Source organism: Rhinopithecus bieti, unplaced genomic scaffold (genome assembly GCF_001698545.2).
Source record: "Rhinopithecus bieti isolate Rb0 unplaced genomic scaffold, ASM169854v2 scaffold_41913, whole genome shotgun sequence".
Taxonomy (NCBI): Eukaryota; Metazoa; Chordata; class Mammalia; order Primates; family Cercopithecidae; genus Rhinopithecus; species Rhinopithecus bieti.
The window spans coordinates 8,206,210-8,230,201 of record NW_016818964.1 but is presented as its reverse complement, the minus strand read 5'-3'; the positions used below and the strand labels follow the sequence as shown (position 1 = coordinate 8,230,201).

The 23,992-nt window shown below is 42.7% G+C and overlaps 1 protein-coding gene across 1 annotated transcript in view; it reads left to right on the top strand.

The window, feature by feature from the left end:
- The window catches only part of SETD3 (SET domain containing 3, actin N3(tau)-histidine methyltransferase), an 89,897-nt gene that overhangs the window by 5,968 nt on the left and 59,937 nt on the right, over positions 1–23,992 (top strand). The window contains 5 exon segments of the mRNA XM_017857904.1: positions 9,308–9,418; positions 11,523–11,615; positions 13,783–13,931; positions 15,915–15,987; positions 16,589–16,845. Coding sequence (XP_017713393.1) covers positions 9,316–9,418; positions 11,523–11,615; positions 13,783–13,931; positions 15,915–15,987; positions 16,589–16,845 — 675 coding nt within the window. The 5' untranslated portion in view covers positions 9,308–9,315.

Sequence of the window (23,992 nt, the reverse complement as noted above, 5' to 3'; positions counted from 1 at the left end):
GCCAACAATTGTATTTTTAAAATCTCAAGTTATAATACTTAAATGGGACAGCCCAAATTGTTCTGTATCAAGATTAAATTTTGATCAAATTAAAATTTTGTTTGCATGCAATTTATAGATCTGTATACATCCTGGTACTTAAGTAGTTACTGAGTTGAAATTAATTCCACCTTCTTCCCTGCCTGCTTGCCTTGATTTCTTGGTACTTTTAAGTTGTGGCACATCAGTTCTTCTTTTGTTTGTCTGTCTCTTTGTTTATTTATTTTTGAGACAGAGTCTCACTCTGTCGCCCAGGCTGGAGTGCAGTGGCTGGATCTCAGCTCACTACAATCGCTACCTCCTGGATTTAAACATTTCTCCTACGTCAGCCTCTTGAGTAGCTGGGATTACAGGCCTGCGCCACCATGCCAGGCTAATTTTTGTATTTTTAGTAGAGATGGGGGGATCTTACCATGTTGGCCAAGCTGGTCTTGAACTCCTGACCTCAAATGATCCACCTGCCTCGGCCTCCCAAACTGCTGGGATTGCAGGTGTGAGCCACTACCCTTGGCCCAGTTCCTCTTTTAATTAGAAGATTGGAAAGATAGGTGCCAGTTTGCCATGTAAACTAGTATGAGTTGGTATGGCATGGTGCTGCTACTAGGCCCTGCTACTATGCAAAGCCAGAACACGTTTCTGATATATATGAGTTTCAGCTAACATGGTACCATGGCACTTTGTCAGTATCTGTAGGAAAGGAAACATTGCACAGTTAAATACTTTTCAGTTTGGGAGTGCTTTCATTTTCCTAACTCATCATCCTATAATTTGTGTATTTAATTCTGAATGTAGTAATCTGATCCTGCTGGCCGGCAAAGTATTTTAGTAAGAGTGAGAAAAGAGTATTTCCTTTTCTTCCTACACGAAGATTAGGCACTCACCCTCTCTCGAGTAGGCTTTACAGCTGGGAGCCTGGGGTGGGGGAAGCCATCCTTAGGACCATTCTCTCCCTTAGTCAACCCAGCTGTGAAGTTGGGTCAATGCAGGATACATTGAAAAACAGATGCTGTGCTTGAGCTAAGGTTTCCTGGATAACTTGCCAGATAAGTGTAATCAAAAATGTTTATTCTAGTTCTGTTTAGTTGAAAGCAGCATTTACAAGGGAACTCAAGAAATATACAAATAAATATCCTTTTCATTCAGAATGTTTGAAAAAAAATGCAAGTGAATTACATCCAAATCTGTTCATTATGTGTGAACTATACTTTGTAAAAATGGGTTAGGTATTTAGCACCCTTTCCCCACCTCCACCCCCACTCCCCACGTTAGCCAAGGTCACTAAATGTGCTTTCTTGTTTCTCGACCCATTTATTCCACGATTCAGATTAGATGGAAAATAATTGCTTGCGTGGCAGAGGTGGTGGTTGATTACAGATGCTCCTGTGTATTAGTCAGCACTTCAAGTAATAATTGAGTATGTCATTCATTCCTCTGTCTTCTAAAGCCTGTCTTGTCTGTTAAATGGGGTGGTTGTTGATGGACTTCTAAGCGGTATATGGTGTTTTAAAGGGCCAAAGTTTGAAGATGCTGTAAATTTTAAAAATATCTTGATGGTGAAGAAATGTAGACATGTGTGAAACTCTTGGCTTAGCTGTTCCTTTTTATAGATACCCCTTCCTCTGAACGACTAACTATAATTGTGTAATTCATGTATCAATCCTGTATTGCTACTCTTCATATTTTCTTTTGTCTTAAGTATTATTTAAATCATTTTTTTGGTCCTATTTTCCTGTTTTAAGATAATTCAGTAAGTGTTTTTAAATTATACCTGATTTCCTTCTAAACTTTGCAGAAAAACATTTTTGATTTAGTATTGTACCTTCTGGCTAATACTTGTAATTTAACTTGAGTGTGTGTGTGTGTGTATGTATATACACATATAATTAATTTAGTATGCATTTATGTTTTCCTAATATAAATATTGGAAATAAATATTGAAAATAAACATTTGGTCTTTGTGGGGACTTGATGAATGTTTAATAGATTTTTTTCATGGAGAGCATGAAGGATGTTCAGAATACCTATTTGACTGTTTCATTTGTTTAAACTTGTAGTTTAGCCCCAAATTCACTGAGATCATGAAAAGTATTCACTGTATATAACAGACTTTTGAATCATAAATGAAAAGGGTAGTTATTTAAATCCATAAGGTTGGGGAACTTACACGGCATGCATCTTTTTTGATAGCTAAAAGAAGGCAATATGGGTTGAATTTAGGAAACCACACATACTGGATACTAACACCTTCTCACACTGATCTTAAAATTTAGTCATCCTTCTTGAATTGTACTTTATTTCTTGCCCTTCTATGTTTAGTTACTTACGTGTTTTAGGAATTATCCATGCTGCTTTATTTTGAGTGTGAGTCTTGGTTTCCCAGCCTCATCCTTGGGAACTGCAGTCCTGGTTTTGTCCAATTTTGTTGTCTTCTGCAACAGCAAACATAGTATAGGCACAGAGACGTTGTGCAGCTTAATCAAGCTTGCCTATACTTAAAGTCCACTTACATGCTGGAGCTAATGCAGGATTTCAGGTTTGAAGCTAGGGGTCTGCTACTTGGCAGCTGTGGTCTCTTGGCCAAGTCACAGCCTTCTCTAAGTCTCCTGACAATGGGCTGTGGTCACTGCCGGCCTCAGTGGGCTGTGGTGGGGATGCAGTGAGGTCAGGGGCAGATGCTCGTGTCCTCTGTCACAAGTGCCCACGGAGCTTTTCTCTGTGCTTGGGCTGTAAGCGTTCCTTTTCTATCAGAAACAGACTAATTCCTGCTTTATTGCTTTCTGAAGACCAATAATGCTTAAAAGATTCCAGCGTGTTTTTCAGAGTCTCTCTTATTAAACTTAATGTCCTAAAGGTTTTCTATCTAAAACTGGATTTTGAAAAGAGATCATCTTGTAAAAATTTTTTTTTGAGACAGGATTTTGCTGTGTCGCCCAGGCTTCAGCCCAGTGGCTATTCACAGGTGTGATCGTAGCTTGCTGCAGCCTCGAACTCCTAGGTTCAAGAGAGCCTCCCACCTCAGCCTCCTGAGCAGCTGGACGATAGGCATGTGTCACTATACCCCACAGAACCGTTTTTTAAGTGTGATATTACATAAGCTTAACCCTAACCCCTGTCCTTTATGTTGTGGCCAATCTGTAATTATCTACACCTCTCTATATAAATTTGTATTTTTACTTCTTTTTTTTTTTTTGAGACGGAGTCTCGCTCTGTCGCCCAGGCTGGAGTGCAGTGGCCTGATCTCTGTTCACTGCAAGCTCCGCCTCCCGGGTTCACCCCATTCTCCTGCCTCAGCCTCCCGAGTAGCTGGGACTCCAGGCGCCCACCACCTCGCCCGGCTAGTTTTTTTTTGTATTTTTTTAGTAGAGACGGGGTTTCACCATGTTAGCCAGGATGGTCTCGATCTCCTGACCTCGTGATCCGCCCGTCTCGGCCTCCCAAAGTGCTGGGATTACAGGCTTGAGCCACCGCGCCCGGCCTGTATTTTTACTTCTAAGAGTTACCATAGTGCCTTGGTAGAATTAAATATTAAGTAAATGTTTCATTTGGCTACCGTTTAATAGCTGTTGGGAGCAATGTGAAAATTAGTAACTCTAATATATTCAAATATGCTCTCCAAAGATTTTCTTTTACTCAACAAATTTTGACCTTCTATGTGTCTGTGACACTATATTAGACCCTATGGGTAATACAGAGATGGAAGCTTTGGGTTTTTTTCTGCCACAAGACAGTGAGTAAAAGAGTTCAGACTGCAGTGGATGAGGTCACAGAGGTTCAGGGACTGTGCTGTGGAAGTGTGGTGAGGAGACTTTGTTAGTGAGGTGAGGTTTTAGCCAGGTAAATTTTAGGTGGAGGACCCTGACATACTCACCAAGGGGTCAGGGCATTTCGGCTGAAGTAATAGAGTGAAGAGTGTGTACGTCAGGGAGTGACAGCCAGGCCAAGGGGCTGAGGGAAGGTGGGATGTGGGGAGCTGGCAAACTCACAGGAAAACCTGATGTTTTAGGGCTGAACGAAGTAAATGTAGGGCGTCTGCCTTCAAGATGCTTTGAGTTAGGGGTGTCCCACAAATACTAGAATTAGTGCCAAACCATACTGAACCCAGAGACAAAGAAATCTTACAGACAGTGATGGTTCCAAGTTCATAGTTACAGAACTGGTACTGAGAAACACTTGCCTTCAGTGACTTAAGTTCTTAAAGTCATGCTAAAGGCCAGGTGTCATGCCCGACTGCCTGGGATTCAGGGTACAGGGGACTAAGGAGAGCCCTCGGACAAGGTGGACCCAGCCAATGGGGAGGCTTGCTGGAAGATCCCTGGAAACTTGTTTCTGGGGGGAACAGATTGAGGAGATGACTTGGGTCTAGGATCCTGTGCCCTAGGGAGATACTTTTACTGGAAGAAGGATAGGCAGCTCCCCACCCCCCATCCTTAATTACGACGAAGATTCTTTCTGCCTAACATAGGCTAGCCACTTTTTCTACTTTATAGCCTGTATCCCTGTGGGAGGGAAACAGCCCAAAGAGGTTGCCAAAAGACAGAATCCCCACATAAGCCAACCCTTTAGCATCTGTAATAACCTTGAGTTTGACCCTTTCTGACTGACTTTTTTGGGTGTGAGGATTGCATGGAGGAGTCTAGAGTTTCCCTTAGGGCACAGGGGACATTTTGGTAGAGCCTTGAAGTATATGCAAAATCTTGCCCGGAGAAGACAAGGGGACAGGCAGTGGGATAGCTGCATTTCAGAAAAAGGGAGGAACATGAGCAGTCCCCTGGAGCTGTGTTGTGTAAAGGTAGGATGAAGCTGGACACTTAAAATGGGGTGAGGCAGTTCAGTCCTTGAAGACCTTGCTAGGGAGGTTACACATTATCCTGTGAGCTATGGAAAGACGTGTGAGTGAAAGAAACCTACACAGTGTAGAATTCCACTTATATGAAGTTTAAGAATAGGCAGAACTAATTGATGGTAATAGAAGTTGGCATGTGGGCTACTAGGGGAAGGACTGGTTGCGAAAGGGTTCATCAGGACTGCTGGCAAGGACTGGTGTGTTTGCTACCTTCTGCAAGGGTGGGGCCTTGCACATATGGGGATGAGTCCATGAATTCGTGCACTATGTGGTTTGTAGGTTTCTATTTTTTTTTTTTTTCTTTGAGTCAGGGTCTTCCTCTGTCGCCCAGGCTGGAGTGCAGTGACGCCATCACAGCTCATTGCAGCTTCAAGGGATCCTCCCACCTGAGCCTCCTGAGTATCTGGGGACTACAGGGTTGCGCCACCATGCCCAGCTAATTTTTGTATTTTTTTGTAGAGACAAGGTTTCGCCATGTTGTCCAGGCTGGTCTCGAACTCCTGGGCTCAAGCAGTCTTGGCCTCTCAAAGTGCTGGGATTATAGGCGTGAGCCACTATGCTCATCCTATGCAGTTTGTATTTTATACCTCAATTTATTAAGGCTGACTGTTGACATTGTGGTGGGGGAGGACTTGTAGGCAGGGAAATGAATCCCAAAGGGATTGAAAGAGCTGGAGATGAAGGTCTTAGCTAGGAGTGGCTTCAATGACTGCATAAACATCACCCTGCAGGACTTTCGAAGATTGCATTCCAGCATATCTGCCTTCCCAGGGGCTATGGTGTGTTTTGAAATTACACCTCTGCTGTATTTATACACCTATTACTCATTTCTAAGAGCCAGCAGTTTTCTGGCTTAGAAAAGAAATCTTGAGAACAATTGGAGTTATAAGAACTTGACTGTAGAATTACTGTCAGTGGAATGTATTTTGTTTTCAAATCATTGTAGCCATATTTTTAATGGTCTGCCACGTGGAGCAGGAATTAGACATTTCCTGTCTGTTCCAAGGGAATGGAAACCTGGGTAGAAGCTTCAGAAATGGAGATTGTAACCTGACCTAAGACCTGTGCGGATGCTTTTCCCTGGGAGCTCAGGGTGGCATCCTCTCTGTAACACCTGCCCTGTGTTGAGGCCTGGGCTGTATGTTGGGGTTACAAATAGAAACAAGACAGGATGTCTTCAAGGAGCCTGTTATCTGAAGGGAAGCTGGTATATGAGCAAGTACAGTGGGGCCCAGCGATAATGGGAGAACATACAAGGAATTGCAGAGGTGCAGAGAAGAGAAGATTGTGACTGGGGGACCAGGTAGACTTTAAGGGGATTCCTGGACAGTGTTTTTAGAGAAAAACCAAGAGTTTGTGAATAAGTGATTAAAATTTTACAGTCAAAGTGTGAACGGGGAGGCAGAGATAGGCACGTGATGACCGCTGTAGAGGGACTGGGAGCCCTTGGTGTTGCTGGGAGGGTGTTTTACCTATTTTTACCGGTTTCCTTTTATTCCAGGATGACTGACACTGTATATTTTACACTGATTTTTAGAAGACTTATTAGATTAATGTGTTACACATTATTCTTTATACATTAGATACATAAGAGAAGGTAAGCTTGTTAGCCTGTTAAAATAATGTGATTTCCTACTATTTAGGGTGGTGGCAGCGTGAGGGTAGATTTAAGCAGCAGGGACAGGCTTGGGCAGGGAGATGTATGAGACTAGTGTTAGGGTCTCACTATGAGGACGTGTTCAGGAGGTGCAGGAGGAAGTGGCTGGAGCTGCGCAGGTGTGGGCTGAGTGGCTGCTGGCAGGAGTGTTGGGGGTTGCGCTCCATATCCCATAGTGTTTGACCTGGAAGAGCCCCCTCTGCCATGTACTTTTTTTTTTTTTTTTTTAATCTGTATTTAAACAGAGGCAGTGTGGTAGTGGTTCTGGGTTCAGATTCTAGCTCTGCTTCTTACCTGATGCATGACCTTGGACAAAGAGAAGGGACTTAACCTTTCTGAGAATGTCATCTGAGAGATGAGGATGGTATCTACTGCTTAAAGTGTCAAGGAAGATCAAATGAAGAGCTGTGTCTTAGCTCAGCACCTGGCAGAGGGTGAATACTGAGCTCCAGGGAACAGCTGCTGCTACATCAATGAGCAACTGGAGTTGGGTGGATCACTGAGGGAAGACATTGGGGGAGGTGAGGGGCTGCAGGCAGAGCGAACAGAGCCTGTTTTGTAGCTGTTGGTGGGCACCCCTGAGAGAGCCGGTGTGGAACAGCCCTGCCATCCCAGGCTCACTTACTGTTAAGAGAAGGGAAAGGGTCTTGGAACTCCTCATTGGAGTGACGTTCTTGCCTCATTTACAGGCTTCCACAGCAGAAGGTCTTGCAGGCAAGGCTGAAGGGAGAGGCCAGCTAAGCCATTGCTGACAGCATGCTTCTGCATCTCCTCCTGCCAAGCCAGCAGACCCACTACATTTGGAAGTGTGATTAACGTCCTTATTACCAGACTCCTTGGTGGTTTTAGTGATTTTCAGGTTAAGTTCGATGGTCCTCCAGAGATGCCCCCCGCAGATGTGGGAGGCCTGAAATGCCCAGAAGGGTGGAGGTGCTCTGTCCATGCTGTACCCTTGCTCTTGGCTGTGAGCCGGGACCATGGGGAGCTTTTTTCTCTTCTAAGATGGTAGTTCTTAAGCATAGGAAAAGGTACTTAAACTGTCTGTCATCCTGCCCTCCCCTCACTTAAATTTTCTGCTTTTGATCACAGAAAAGAATTCCTTTTATTGCTGCAAAAGTTTTACTTATTTTACCAGTTTCCTTTTATTCCCTGATGACTGACACTGTCTTTTTTTTTTTTTTTTGAGACGGAGTCTCGCTCTGTCGCCCAGGCTGGAGTGCAGTGGCCAGATCTCAGCTCACTGCAAGCTCCGCCTCCTGGGTTTACGCCATTCTCCTGCCTCAGCCTCCCCAGTAGCTGGGACTACAGCCTGGCTAGTTTTTTGTATTTTTTAGTAGAGACGGGGTTTCACCGTGTTAGCCAGGATGGTCTCGATCTCCTGACCTCGTGATCCGCCCGTCTTGGCCTCCCAAAGTGCTGGAATTACAGGCTTGAGCCACCGCGCCCGGCCGACACTGTCTATTTTATACTGATTTTTAGAAGACTTACTAGATTGATGTGTTACACATTATTCTTTATACGTTAGATACATAAGAGAAGATAGGCATGTTAGCCTGTTAAATAATGTGATTTCCTACGATTTTAGCACATGACCATATTTGCATGAATTCAGTTACAACAGAATCAGTGATCATCTGTATAGTGGGAGAATATGTTTTAAACCTTTGTCCTAGCGTAGTTCTTCACATGGTGATAGTTACTTCTTTTTGTTAAAAACAAATGGACTGAAGTCTGCTTTTTGATTCTCACTTGAGATGAAGTGTAACTGACTGGGGCTCCTGGAGGCCATCCTCGTGGTGGTTTGTTATTCGTTAGCTTATGGATCGCCCTGCCAGCTTCTTGGCTGGACACTTTCTCCATCTTCCTGGGTCATCATCTTAGCCCCTTGTCTCTAGAGAATCAAAGCCAGACACCTCTGGCATTGACTCTCATCCTCTCTTGAGTGGCTGCCTCGCTAGGCTTCCCTAGAGACCCCCTCTCCAGCCGGGTTCCCTTCTTCGCTGTGCTTCCCTCACGCTTCTTGTCCTGTCCCTGTCTTTGAATTGCCCCATCTGCTCTTCACACATCCACGTCCCTTACTTTCTTTGAGACCTATTGTTAAAAACACTTGCAAGCAAGCGTTATCTCGTAGGGTCTTTACCCAGGACGCCAGAAAAAGAAATGTGTAGTATTAGTATTTAGAGGTTCTCAAACGGGGGAAAAAGAAACTCTGGCGAGCTAGTCTAACTCCTACATTTTGTGCCATGGGAAATCCCAAGCTCGCCAGAGTTTCTTCCAGCTCTAAAACGTCTTCAGCATTTGTCCAGAGAGTGTAATCAGTTGCTTATGATACAGTTATGGTTAATGGGAAGTGATTATTTTAAGGCGAAGTGGGGAGAGAATATGTAGGTCTTTACGCCCTTATGTGTATGATGTATGCATGGTTTTTGTCTCTCTAGTACACTGGAGTATATTAGTATGCACAATGAAATCTATGTAATTTAAAAAAAAATTTAGAGTAAAATTTGCCTCTACTATAGTTTTTGTAGATGATAAAGAATGAACTTTTCTTCCAGAGACTACAAAGCAGATTTTTCCCCCCCATTTGAGAACCTCTAAATACTAATACTACACATTTCTTTTTGTGGTAGAAAACTTCAGGATATGGCATGTGTAAGGTAAAATCAGCCTCTAAAGACTAAGACACTGCCGTGTGTTGAACATGTTTTATTACTTTATTTTGTTCTTTGGTAATGTAATTTTATCTCTTTTCTTTCTCTTCTCTGTAGTCAGAAAAATGGGTAAGAAGAGTCGAGTAAAAACTCAGAAATCCGGCACTGGTGCTACAGCAACTGTGTCACCGAAGGAAATCTTGAACCTGACCAGTGAACTGCTACAGAGTAAGTCCTTCTCTGGGCTCTCCCTGCCTTGATGTGGTGGCTGTGCCTTTTTCTTCTTTGTCATCAGGATGGGGAAGCATGCATCAAACAAGCTGGTGTTCAGGTCTGAGCTGATTAGCTGTGGGCCTGGATGAGTCACAGAGCTTCCCAGACTTGCAGTCCTCACCTGTGAGGATGGAAACACCTGTTGGAACCGTGTGGCTGTTAACAAGGCTTGGGTGAAATAATTATGAGCTTCAATAGCACAGTCACCTGGAACATGGTCTTCCCTGAGGACCTGTGGGCAAGAACCAGCTCTACTACTTTTGCACAGTGTGCCCCTCCGCAGATTACTGAACCTTCTGAAACGCAGTGTTCTTCTCGGTAAACATAGATAATAACTGTCTCAGGGAATGAGCCAAGGACTTTGTGACATGTGGTTTGTGAAGGTGCTTCACGGGCTGTTAGCCCAGCTGAGTCCAGCGTGCCTCTCGGTGACCCGGCCTTCAGAGCTCTCTGCCCCTCACTGGAATGGCTCGCCTTCCTTTTTGGTGATTCAATTAACAGTGCTTCTGATTTTTTTTCTTTTTTAGACAAAGTCTTGTTCTCTTGCCCAGGCTGGAGTGCCATGGCACTGTTGTGGCTCACTGCAGCCTTGACCTCCTGGGCTCAAGTGATTTTCCTACTTCATTCTCCTGGGTAGCTGGGACTACAGGCCTATGTCACCACGCCCAGCTAATTTTTTTGTAGAGATGAGGTTTTGCCATGTTGCCCAGGCTGGTCTTGAACTCTTGGGCTCAAAACATCCTCTCACCTCTACCTACCAAAGTGCCGGGATTACAGGCGTGAGCCACTGCACCCGGCTGTGTATCTGATTTTTACATGCTGTAGTTTGAGAGTTCTTGGCTTAAGGAAATGGAATTTCTATTAAGTGCCTGTGCTTGTTTTAGGAAGTTAGTGTGATTTGGTAACTTTTTAAAATTATGAATTTGAATTGGTGCAGTTAGTGCCTCAGCTGTAGCTGTGGTCACTCCATTGCCCTTTTTCTGTGTTTAGATTATGTGGCAGGCTAAACCCCAAGTAAAAACGCAGCTTTCCCTTCGAGACAGAAAGCAAGCCGCAGCCAAGTTGGAGTCAGGTCCCTCCCGAGTGCCCCCCTGGATCCTATGGGCCAGTGGAGCATGGCTGTCCTTAGCATTCCTCGCCGAGCTCCCCTGCCTCTGGCAGCTTGAGGACAGGTTCACTGCTGCTTCACCTCTGAGGCCTGTTCCAGGCCTCAGTCAGTGCTTGTTGTTGGAGAATAAAGTAAGACTGGCTACCCTTCATAGTTAAGACTCAGCACATATCTAGTTATTGTTAGTTATTTGCCACATATGCTCTTTTAATAGAGAGCAAAGAGGCCCCAGAGGTTAACCAGGAGTGTGGGAAGGGGCTGTCTGAACCAATGCAGTTGTGTGAAAAGAAAGAGCTGCCAATAGGCGGGGTGCCCAGTGTGCAGCCTTCCAAACTCACACCTCAGTCTCGGGTATTGGTCTTTTGGTTCTGGCCCCATAGTGGAATCTTCTTTTTTAGCAGTGACTATGCCATCTCATTTTGCAACTCCCCCAGACTGCTGAATATAGTGCCATACACATGGATGTGAAATGTTTGTCGACTAATTGTCCTTATGTCCAATTTCACTGGTTCCCTTAGGGAATCAGTGTTATGGGGTTTAACTAAAAAGAAAGGTTGACTTTTACTATTAACTTCTTTTGCCATATAGAAGAGTTTTGGGGAATAGTTTGCATTTTAGCTTAGCTTTTATCATAGGTTTTCCTGTTAGTAAGTATATTCTAAAAAGAGTTAACTAAGAATAAGGTGGATGTGAGCTAGGTGCCTGCTCAGTGCTCTCTCTTGGGTACGTTAAGTGGGGGATGTTTTTATGATTCCCCAGGATTTGTCTGCTTTGAGAAGTGTAGCTGCCTTGCACTTCTCACATTCATTATCGTGGCTGTCATATGTCTGTCTTTTAAAAATAAACCAACCCCAAACAGCAACAACAAAGTCCAAATCCTCTTTCTTCTGCAGACTAGTAGGTTAAGTTGAAAGAGGGAAGTGTTTCAGTACCATGCTTCTTATGTTACAGAATGCAGCAGTCCTGCACCTGGCCCAGGAAAAGAGTGGGAAGAGTATGTGCAGATCCGGACTCTAGTTGAGAAAATACGGAAAAAGCAGAAAGGTAAAATTGCTAGAATGATAACTGTGTTTTAATAATGTCATGTAGAAACTTGATTAGGTCAGAGGGCTGACGAGTAGTGAAGGTCTCAGCATCACTGGTGTCATTCTGAAAGGTCTTGTAGTGGGGCTTGCAGACCGGAAGAGAGAGCAGTTAGCGAGATTTCTGCCCTTTCAGAGATGCTATTACCTGCTTCGGAAAGGGTGAGAATGTTGAGCTTTAGGAGAATAAAATGTATCTGGGGGCTAAAATGACACAATTTTATTTATTTACTTATATTTTATAAAGTATTTAAATCTGGTTTTTATACTGTTATTTCCTTTTGAGTTTCAGGACAGTGCATATAGTGTATATGGTCAACACACAAATAAATGCTGATTGGTTAATGCATTAGCAAGGTTTATGATGAATTCACACACATCTCAGTTAAATAAGAGGTGTGGTCATATTCCTTAAGCTGTGTTTTTACAGGATGTATGCAGTCGCCATTGTAATGATTCTCATCCAGGCTGCCGTGGGGCTAAGTGTGAGTTTGAAAAAGCTCGTTCAGTATACCTATTGTTTTTGTTCTGTAAAGCACAAAAAGTAAAGATTATTATGCAGGACCACATGGAAGGTAGAAGCAGAAAACATCCTGGGGAGCACGCATTGGAATGTGGGGCCATCTTCTGAGACTCCCTTTCTTATTGTCATGAAGGGCATCAGGAGAGGGTTTGTTTTTTGTTTGCTGTCTTAAGTAGTGGTTTTATTGCTCTTCCATACACACCTCTAAACATGTAGTCTTCAGCTTAGATGGTCTCAAACTCCAAAGTGGTGAGTTCATAATGGGTGTGTTCAAACAGGTTCCTTCATAATGGGTTTATTTGCACTAAATAGGAGTCGGTGCTAATCCTTTGTCACCAAGTGGGTAGAGCCTTAGTTTCTCTTCTGCGTAGATACTGTTTACTGCACCTGACACTGAGGGCAGAGCATTATGCCAGTTCTCAGGGAGTGAATAGTAAGTTCCGTCTTCAAATAGTCCTCATTCTGGTCGTTTTCGCCATTCAGCAGGTATCTTTGCATATCCAGCATGCCCTCTTCACATATCAGGTTGACTGTTAATTATGCTATGGTAAGATGGCCACAGGCACCTGAGCTATGTGCCACACCCAGCTTCCTCCTAGTAAAGTTCCTGTTCCTCTCCTTTTATTCATCCAAACGGAATGGCTTTTTCTATGCATGTCTTTTCATCTTTTTGACTATGTCAGACATGCTGAGAAGTTCAGAAATTAATATAACAGATGCCCGGGAATCTGCTACCCCAGCTGAGCATGTGTCAAAGTAGTATTCACATTGTCCTTTCTTTTATTCTCACCCACTGGTCAGCTTTCCTTTCCCTTCCTCGGCCTTTGGTTTTGTTTCTGTATTTGTTTTTAAGAAAACATCCCAGATACAGCCAAAGCCTCCCATTTTCATCCCCTTCTATTCCCTCCCTGCTTGTGGGGTGTTCATCTTCACTGTGAATGTTTTCTATTTCATAAATAACCCCATAAAATATATGGTTGTAATTGCTGTTTGAAAAATTTACATAAATGGTGTCATGCTATGTGATTTTTAAAAAACCACCGTGGTACATTTAGTGTTATACTTACGTTGATACACATAGCTCTAGCTCATTTAAATTGCCTTACAGCCTTCTGGCTTACAGCTCTGCAGTTTTGTGTTCTCAGAATCAGGACTGTGGGGTTCATCCTTTCCCATGTCTCCTTGTGCACATATGTGAGTTACTCATTTTTGTTTTAATGGAAATTTTGTTAAAGCACATGTGAGTATGAGAGATGGCATGTTGGACTTTTAAGGAGAAAACTGCTTTATAAATCATAGTAATGGTAATAGAAGCTCTCTCCCCTTTGCCATCATATTACCTAATAGTACCTAACAGTCAATATTTATATTACCTAGTGTCAGTATATATTTCACTGTAACTGACAGGGAGTTTAGGATTTTAATTCTTCTTCCCTGTCATCAGTTAAGGTATGTACTGTGACCATGTGATTAGTTTTGATTTCAAGATTGGCGTGTTAAGACTATTTCCAGTGTTAGTTATGGCCTGTTTTTATTTTCTGAGAGACGTGTGAATGATATGTGTCCTAAAAGTAGCTCTTGTTTTCTAAAACGTGGATTAATATAGGTCTGTCCGTTACTTTTGATGGAAAAAGAGAAGATTACTTTCCTGATCTAATGAAATGGGCCTCTGAAAATGGGGCTTCTGTCGAGGGTTTTGAAATGGTTAACTTCAAAGAAGAGGGCTTTGGTTTGAGAGCAACAAGAGATATCAAGGTGAGTTTATAAAATGTTGGTCTGAGGGGGTCTATGTGTGTTTGAACTGTTGTGCTGCAGAGGGTGCAGGGTGAGGAGGTAGACGTGTGGTGGGAGAGTTCTAGTTCTGAGCCTGTGGGCAGATAGGCAGCCTGCAAGGACCTCAGGCTCCTGTTCTAAGCAACTCCTCCCACCTTATCCCTCTGGGGAGCCAAGCTGCTAACCAGTGACTGGGGCAAGTCAGTTCACATTTCTGAGCCTCTGTTAGGAGACCATAAAACATGCCTCACAGGATTTTGAGATTTACCTAAAGACAAGGAGGTGGACTCATGGTTTTTTATTTTGTGACTTACTGGAGGTGAGTGGGTGGAGGACTGGTGGTGTGGGGATGCCTACCAGTGTCTGGAATGGATGCCTGTGAGGTTGAAGGTACTAGGAGCTCACTGAAATGGCAACACCAGTGGCAATAGGGAGAGAAGAGTGAAACAGCCACCTGCTAAGGAAGAAGGGCTTTTTCTCCCCTCTTTGTTCTTGGTTCTTCTTTCCACATGAAGGGAGCAGCAGTCATTGGCCATGCCTGGCCTTTCCTCACCCTTCACTCATGCCTCTTGTAAGAGGAGGCACTCCTTCATCTGTTTGGGAGAAGGAACTGGACTTGGCTTTTTTCTTGATGGGAGCTGGTTGCCCGTATGCATTCATTCCACTCTGCTCTCCGCCCTGGAAGCTTTGCAGGGGCAGGCCACACGTGGGGAGGGCGGTGGGGATCCGGCTCTGCCTGTAACTAGGTGGGGGAGTCTGTCTAATTCTGGGATTCAGGAGGTGATATTTTGGGTGACCATCTGTTGTATTCTCTCTCTCTCAGTTGCTTCAGAACTTGGGTGGAGGAAAGGGTGTTATTTGGCCCCCTCAAACCTCCAGCAACATTTTTGGCTAAGTTGTAGTTAACCTTTCATTGATAGATCGGTAAATCACGTGCTGGTATATTAGATACCTGTTAAATGTCTGCTGTGTGAATGGTAGTAACTTGCTTCCGAAAAAAAAAAAAAACAGTCTCTTTCTTCATGATGTCTATAATCTGTATAGTAAGAGACAAGACAAATAACTTAATAGTTGACATTGGTGAAGGCAAGGTGCTACATGTTCTTCTCTTGTATCAGATTCAAGGCAGCATTTGTGTGGATGCTGCCCAGAAGATCTGAGCTGTGGACTTTCCTCACTGTGTGCTTTTGTGGGGAAACGAGGGTTGGGGAGGAGGTCTTAAACAACAGACGTTTATTTCTCACAATTTGGAGGCTGGATGTCCAAGATCTCAAGGTGCTGGCATGGTTTCTCTAGGTGAGGGCATTCTTGGTTTGCAGACAGCTGCCCGCTTGCTGTCTCCTCACGTGTTGGAGCACCATGTGCCTGTTTTATGCGGTGTAGATACACAGGACACAGGAAAAGGAAGCGTCCTGTGTTGCCAGAAAATGAGAAAAAGCTTTGGGAAACAAATTTGTAAACCAATGTGTCTTCTGGGGATGTGATTTCACTAGTAACTGTTGTGCTTTAAAGATAAGTATGTAGAGGAAGGAATGTTACTCTGGCTTTAAAACTCAGTAGTAGCAGTAATTCATGTCGACAAATTAGGGTTTTTGTTGGAGGCAGGAATTTTGTTTTGGTATGGTTTTAGAACTTAGAAGTACAGCAAAGAATAAAATAAACACCTTTATGCTCTACTCCAAGTGTTATATTTGCTTCAAGTAAAGTTGAAAGTCCCTTCTTTGATTATTTGCTCGTCAGTATATGTAGTTTTTAGTTTTTCTATTGGAAACAGGATTTTAAGCTATCCTTCTACTCATTTAACTAGAAGATAAATTGTTACATTTTAAAATATATTTGAATATTTATTTGAAGTGCTGATATGCAGCCTTAAGTTGTACTTCATGTGTGATTGGATTTCTGACCGTAGATATAGTTGAAGACTGTACCATGTTTTGATGATTCTCCTATTATTTTTTTCCCTAGGCAGAAGAATTGTTTTTATGGGTTCCACGAAAATTACTAATGACTGTTGAATCTGCTAAAAATTCAGTGTTGGGTGAGAATAATTTCTGACTGTTCAAGGCAAAATACAAATGACAATATATAAAATTCCATTTTGTGGCACTAAGGATCATACTTGGTTTTTCTCGACTGGTGAAATAGTCCCTCAAATATGCATTAAGTGTTTTTCATTTAATGTTATAAAAAAGATGCACATGACCTTTATTGTTACTATTATTATTATTATTATTATTTTTTTTTTTTTTTGAGATAGGGTCTCGCTTTGTCACCTAGGCTGGAGTACAGTGGCACCATCATAGCTCACTACAGCCGTGATCTCCCAGGCTCAAATGATTCTCCCACAGGTGTGCACCACTACACCTGGCTAATAAATATATATGTATTTTGTTTTTCTCTGTAGAGACGGGGTTTCGCTGTATTGCCCAGGCTGGTCTCAAACTCCTGAGCTCAAGCAGCCCTCCCACCTTGACCTCCCAAAGTGCTAGGATTACAGGTGTGAGCCACCGCGCCCAGCCTGTACCTGACTTTCAGTGTTACAAGACCTTTTAGTTTTCCTGTAATTTGTAAATGTTTATTTAAATGAAGTTTTTAAGAAGTTTGTGGAACTTACGCTGTTAACTTCTGGGTTAATTCAGGGCCCTTATATTCTCAAGACCGAATCCTTCAAGCCATGGGAAACATCGCACTGGCCTTTCATTTGCTGTGTGAACGAGCCAACCCTAACTCCTTCTGGCAGCCCTACATTCAGACTCTCCCTAGTGAATATGACACACCTCTCTACTTTGAAGAAGATGAAGTTCGGTATCTTCAGTCCACACAAGCTGTACATGATGTCTTCAGCCAGTATAAAAACACAGCTCGACAGTACGCCTACTTCTATAAAGTCATCCAGGTGAGCAGCTGTTTGCTGTTTACATATATATTTCACAGAGTGGGGAGGAAAGAGGACTTGACTCCATAAATATTCCATTTGACGTCTTATTAAGAATACTTAAACATTTTGCTTTTTAAATTGAAAATATAAAATACATTTCATTGTTTCTGTTTTTACAGAAATATCAGTGAAGTGCAGTTATATATATATCTGATTTCATCACTGTCCAGTGTTAATACAAGCAGTTGTTCCTGAGTTATTGAAACACTAAGTTTTTTTGTAAACAAAAGATCACAATGAAATTTTAAAAGCCATAAAGCATATCTGATGCAAAAAGTTACTCTGTTTATAAACTTTTCAAGAAAATGAGTGTTAATTTTTTTCTAGATAAGTATAAAATATTGACGGTTAATTTAGCAAATTTCAACGTTTACATTTTTCAAAGTGTACTGTGTATTAATTTTAATTTGTTCTCAGTAAAAGTTTCTCATAGAAATCTCTATAAGGCTCCAAGTATTTGAATTACCTGTAATGACACCTTTCTGTATTTTGGCCACTGTTGTCTTTCATTTGCAGTTGATCAGCAGTCAGAAGGAACAGGGCCAGTGCCACAGTCCCCGCCAGGACTGAGAGGCGGCATGGCTCCTTCTCCTGACTCCGCACAGTCTAAGTCACTGAAGAGTCAGCTCCTGGGCTGCTCTTCTTGAGATACGACAAGTGGGCAAGTGAACTATTTGCTCACTTTCCTTTTTGGGCCGTGTGACAGCCTGAATTAGGTTTGATTTGCTTGTTCCTTAAATGGTCTATCCTTGCTATGTTTTATTTGCAAGAAGTGGTAACCTCATTTCATTGCTACAGGTGATACTGTTTTCCACTTCTTATTTTCACTTTGTAGCATGCTTACTGCATAAAATTTTACACTCAGTTACATCTTCTCCTCCACTGAACACTTCACATATGTCAAAAATTATACACGACTATTGTCTTCAAGTAGAAATCAATCCCTTTGTTTTTCTAAACCTTGAACTTCAGGAAGTCATTAGGAATGTTTGTACAGTATATATATAGCTTTTATTTCAAGTTGGCTTAATTCAAAAACTATTGATGAAGCCAAATCAAAACTTTGCTTCTTCATATAGTGTGCACCTACAGTCCCTCAGTCTAAGGTCAGTTTAGCTCTTCATGACCTGGAAGGGTTATACTTTTATTCTTAGTTCTCAATGGTATATCTTTCATGACTAAAGATTAAGCTGACTTTATAGGTCTAAGTATTTGCCATTTTCTCTTGCTGGACAATGAACTACAAGCTGGGTCTTTTCACTAATGTGCCTCTAGTTTGCAAATGCTGGTAGCCTGCTCTGAGAGGTCTCTTCTCTTGGCAAGTTGGAGGGTCTAGGATGATGGCAGGTCTTCTGATAACCGGCTTGGCGTGAATGAGCTTTGGATGTTTCATTGTATTCACTGGTCTGTTTACTTCAGTATTAACTAAGTAGTGCAGCTTTGCTTCAAAATTTGATGAGATTTTCAATGGTTGTGAGTCACTAAAATACTCTCTTCATATAGATGGAGCCATTTTTTTGTCAATTTGTTTAAGAACCAGGTCTCTTCGTAACCGCCTGAAATAAACTGCCTTAGATGCTGAGATGCTAAGGGGATTAAATTATACCACCTTCTATGTAGTAAACGGTGTCATTGTAAACATCTCAGGAATTAGAGAACATTCTAAAAGTAAACTCTTAATTGAGAAGTTTTCTCAAGAGTAATAGAATTCCTACATGACTAATAAGAACAATCTGTGTAATTTATGATGAGTACAAATATCCTTTTAAAACAACAGCATTATTAGAGCACTAATCTTTTTAAAGAAATTATTCCTCTTTATTGAAAAATTTAGTCAACCGCTATCAAACATGGAACATTCAAATGTGAAATTAACCAGGTAATCAAATGTCTGCACAGTTGATTTTTTTTTTCCACAATTAAGTCAATCTGAATATTTGAAAAAAGTACAGGATTTAGAAATCAAACTGGTTACTTTTCTGTCAGAAGTATGAAACTGAGGAGAGCAAAATGTGTCTGGTCACATATATAAGTTCTTTTATTTTATATCGGACTTTTTTTTCCTTTTGTGACACAGGGTCTCGCTGTCACCCAGGCTGGAGTGTAGTGGCATGATGATGGCTCACTGCAGCCTTGACCTCCAGGCTCAAGCGATCCTCCCACCTCAGCCTCCCCAGTAGCTGGGATTACAGGCATGTGCCACCACGCCTGGCTAATTTTTTGTATTTTTTGTAGAGATGAGGTTTCGCCATGTTGGTGAGGCTGGTCTCAAACTCCTGGAGTCAAGTGATCCCCCTGCCTTATCCTCCCACAGTGCTGGGATTACAGGCATGAACCACCTCGCTCAGCCTGGAGACATTTTTTTATTGTTGAATTGGGAGTGTGGGGTGCCACTGGCATCTAGGTTAGAGTTGCTGCTACAATTCTACATATAGGACAGCCCCCTCTACAAGGCATTTTCCAGCCCCAAATGTTAGAAGTGCTGAGGCTGAGAAACCCTGCTTTGTATTTGTATACAGAACAAAGCACCTCAGATACGTATGATTGAGAAAATCACAGTCCTTCCCGCCTAATGATTGGAAGCCTGAGGCCTGCCGACACTGGTTGTGAGTGACTTTCATCATTTTCTCAGAATGTCTTCGCCTTAGCTAATTCCAGATCCCTTCCTGGGTGTAACTGCATGCTGTGGTGAGGAGAAGGTATTTTAGAGCATTTTTTGGTCACTGGCATTTAACACATATCCCTTCTTTTTAAGAATCTACAAATCAAAGACCAGGTTTAGAGATACTTGACTTATTAAGGATACAAATACAGGGGAGAACAAACACTGAAAAAATGTAAACCTAAGATTCAGGTTATAAAATCATGCGGATTTGGAGTAAGGAGCTGAGTTGAGATCCTTGGCATTGCATGTTGCAAATGAAATATGCATGATGGGGTGGAGTCAGTTCTCGGTGTTAGCTGGGGGACTTCACAGGAAGGAGCATTTGAGTGATGGGAGGGAAGGAGTGCTGGCCCCTGGACTGGGCAGTCCTGACTGAGTGTAGTTAGGAAGAGTTAAAACAACTACATCCACTGTCCAAGTGAGAGACGCTGTGGCTGCGTGGAAAGAGCACATACTTTGTAGTAAGACAAACCTGCATTCTGTAGCTCATTTGCTGTTTACATATAATTTGAAATTAAATATAATTTGGAATTAGTTGCTTTACTTCTGAGTTTGTTTCCCAATCTGTAAGATAAAAATATGAAGACCTGTTTTTTCCTGTGACCATTGTCAGCCCAAGTTGGATTGTTTATCAAAGCAACTAGCCTGCTGCCAGGCTAGTTGTTGTTAGGAGTCATTTTCCTCTGGGAAACTGTGGAAATGGTGGAATGAAGCTCCCTCAGCAAGTACAGTGTGATAATTGAGAGGGTGGGTGCTGGAGCCAGCCTGTTAGGGCTGAAATCCCTGCAGCACCACTTAGAACTGTGCCATTTTGGGCCGGTCTCTGTGCCTTCCTCGCCGTATCTGTAAAGGGGGCTAGTGGAGTGTCTGATTCCCAGGGTTGCTGAGGGAGCAAAGTGAGTTGATCCGTGGTGAGACCTTTAGTACTGTGCCTAGCACACAGTGCTCATTATAGAAATGCTCTGTTTATGCTATTTCCATTTTGCGTTTGACCCTCAGGCCATGTTATTTGGTTTTGTTTTGTTTTAAATCACTTCTCCTTCTGTCCCTACAGTATCTTATGTTAGTATTTCTTAGTGTTTTCTACTAAAACAAAACTCCTGGTGGCCAAAGATAACATTCCTGCAAGTCTAGGGGCTAAACCCATAGTGACTCATCACAAGCTCGAAGTTGCTGTCAAGCCTGGGCAACCCATCTCTACAAAAAATTAGCCAGGTGTGGTGGCATGCACCTGTAGTCCCAGCTACTTGGGAGGCTGAAGTGGGAGGTTGGCTTGAGCCTTAGAGGTCAAGGCTGCAGTGAGCTATGGTCACACTACTGCATTCCAGCTTGGGCAACAGAGCAAGATCCTGTCTAAAAAAAAAAATTGCCTCCAAGATTCATGTTTTGTTACTGGTTTTGGACTCGTGTTTTAAATCTTAAAAATTCATGCAAATGGTAATGTTTGCTATTTTTAAAACCATGTTAAGTGACTTACCATCAAGTCAGATGGATATTGCAGGAAAACAACCCTGCTTTCTCCTAAGACCTCGGGTTGTCTCACGCTCCAGTGTGAGAAGTGCAGCCTTTACCTGTAGTAAGTGCCATTAAGCTGACCCGTGGGCAGTTCAGATGTGATTTTTTTTCAGAAGAAGAAAATGTAACGGTCATTTAACATGGGTAAAACTATGCAGCTGAAGGGATCATTACATATTGAAAATACGTAATAATGAGCTTTTGTGTGTGTGTGTGTGTGTGTGTGTGTGTGTGTGTGTTTCTTTTTTTTTTTTGAGATGGAGACTTGCTCTATCACCTAGTCTGGAGTGCGGTGGCGCGATCTCAGCTCACTGCAACCTCCGCCTCCTGGGTTCAAGCGATTCTCCTGCCTCAGCCTCTTGAGTAGCTGGGATAACAGGTGCCCGCCACCACGCCTAGCTAATATTTTATATTTTTAGTAGAGACGGGGCTTCACCATGTTGGCCAGGCTGGTCTTGAACTCCTGATCTCTGGTGATCTGCCCACCTTGGCCTCCCAAAGTGCTGGGATTATGGGCATGAGCCACTGCGCCCGGCCAATAATGAGCTTTTGTAGAAAATTTCTTAATGATTTAAAATAAGTTCCTGTTGGAATAGGAGTTGTAGGCGGCCTGGAATGAGGTGCACTGCTGTGACAATTAGGAAGGAATAGGCTGTGGGCTAAGAGCTTCATGACAAAGGAAAACAGACTTAAGCAAAAGTTATCTTTTTAAAAAATTGTCTTTTGAGTCTAGTTGTTTTTCATCTCTTCTAAAAGTCTTAAGTAATAAATTGGAGTGAACACAAATGCAAACATTTCATTGCTATTGTTTTATAAGAGTATCATATTTTCTCATCTCAGTACCAAACCATCTATCTTTCCCATGCTTTTCAAGGATCAGACGTTAGGCCTTTGCTCCTTTTAGTAGGTCATCTTGTCAGTGCATTGTCACTCAGGGAGAGAGAGAGGATTATTACATCAGTTCCCAGTTCATAGTCCATTACTGTGACCTGCGCTCAGTTTTTTCTGTTTCTGGCATTGAGGCTGTTAACCTTTTCCAAGATCATGGGGACCCTTTCCCCAGAGAAATGGACATGTGTGCTATATCACAAACATTTGTAGATCATTTGGTGGCGTGCTCTGATTTCAAGAAACTCATTTTCAATTTTTATCTGTGATTTCCCATTTAAAATAATTTTCTTGGGGGCCTGTACCGAGCTCTGCATCTGAACTGAAACCTATTTTTTTTTTTTTCCCCAATTTACCTGCTGGCTTGGAGGTCTACAGGCCATGGCTCGCAGCCCCTGTCTCTGGGTACTTTGGGAGTGACAGCAAGCACGATTCAGTTCTGTGCATCCCCGGTGGTGATCCTGGTGATCCTGATTTTTGGGAAAGGAGCATGGAGAAGTAATAATAGTCCATTCAATCTTACAGCTTGCTTCAGGCTTTTAGGGTTTTTAATTCCAAAAGCACCAGTACTAACTTCTAGTATTTGTACATTTTTTCACGTAGATTTCTCCGTATTGCATTTTTTATTTATTGTTTTTCTCTCTTTAGTGGTGGTGGCCTAAAAACTAGAAAAATAATTTCCTGTGCTGTGTCCTCCCAGCAGATTTCCTTGATCCAGGACCTTTTAGTGTGGGCACTTAGTTCAGATCACTTTCTGTCTTTAACTTGCTTTTATAGTTTCTCTAAAACAAAGTCTTGGGCTGGACACAGTGGCTTACGCCTGTAATCCCAGCACTCTGGGAGGCCGAGGCGGGCAGATCGTGAGGTCAAGAGTTTGAGACCAGCCTGGCCAACATGGTGAAACCTCATCTCTACTAAGAATACAAAAATTGGCCGGGCGTGGTGGCGTGTGACTGTAATCCCAGTTACTCGTGAGGCTGAGGCAGGAGAATTGCTGAACCCAAGAGGCAGAGAGAGGTTACAGTGAGCAGACATCGCGCCACTGCACTCCAGCCTGGGCGATAGAGCAAGACCCCGTTTTGGGAAAAACAAACAAACAAAAAAAAGAAGTCTTTCTGGGCCCCTGCTCTTCCTCATTTGTATGGTAGGGGCTTGGGCTTTATGAATTTTGAGGAGTCCTTCCAGTTTTTACATTGTAAAATGTAAAACACCTGTATGAACACCCGAAGGCTACATACAGTATATGTATCTTCTTGACATCTCCTTCATGAGATGTTTGACACACACTGTATGTAGTCTTCAGGTGTTTGACAGATGACGGTGTGTAACCAGAAGCGTCAAGCTCTAGGAATTTTGAGGGCATTCCTTGTATTAAGATACAGCACCTGGGCAGGTGCGGTGGCTCACTCCTGTCATCCCAGCACTTTGGGAGTCTGAGATGGGAGGATGGCTTGAGCCCAGGAGTTTGAGATCAGTCTGGGCAACATGGCAAAATCTCATCTCTACTAAAAATACAAAAACTAGGTAGGCATGGTGGCGCACGCCTATAGTTCCAGCTACTTGGGAGGCTGAGGCAGGAGAATCGCTTGGACATAGGAAGTTGAGGCTGCAGTGAGCCGTGATCACACCACTGTACTTCAGCCTGGGTGGCAGAGCGAGACCCTGTCTCAAAAAAAAGAAAAAAGATAGAGCACCTGCTGGTGAAACATCATACTGCAGCTTGATGGTTGAGGAATGTCTACACCCAAACTCCAGAAGCTAAGTTTAGAAATTGTGGCTGAGCCAAAGGCTAGAAGAGGCTTGTATGAAATGGAGCTAAAATTTATGTCAGTTTGTGAAACAGAGGCCAGGGAAGAAGAGAGGACTCATGGTGGAAGGCTGAACTTGGCATTTAAAACTGTTGCAACTTTAACCCTATAAAAATACTAGCAGATCAGAACATACCAAAGTTCAGCTCTAAGTTCAGACTTTACATGGAAATGGATGACCAGTTTGTGATAGAAATAAACGGAAAAGTAGGGTTTGGCTTAAACCCTA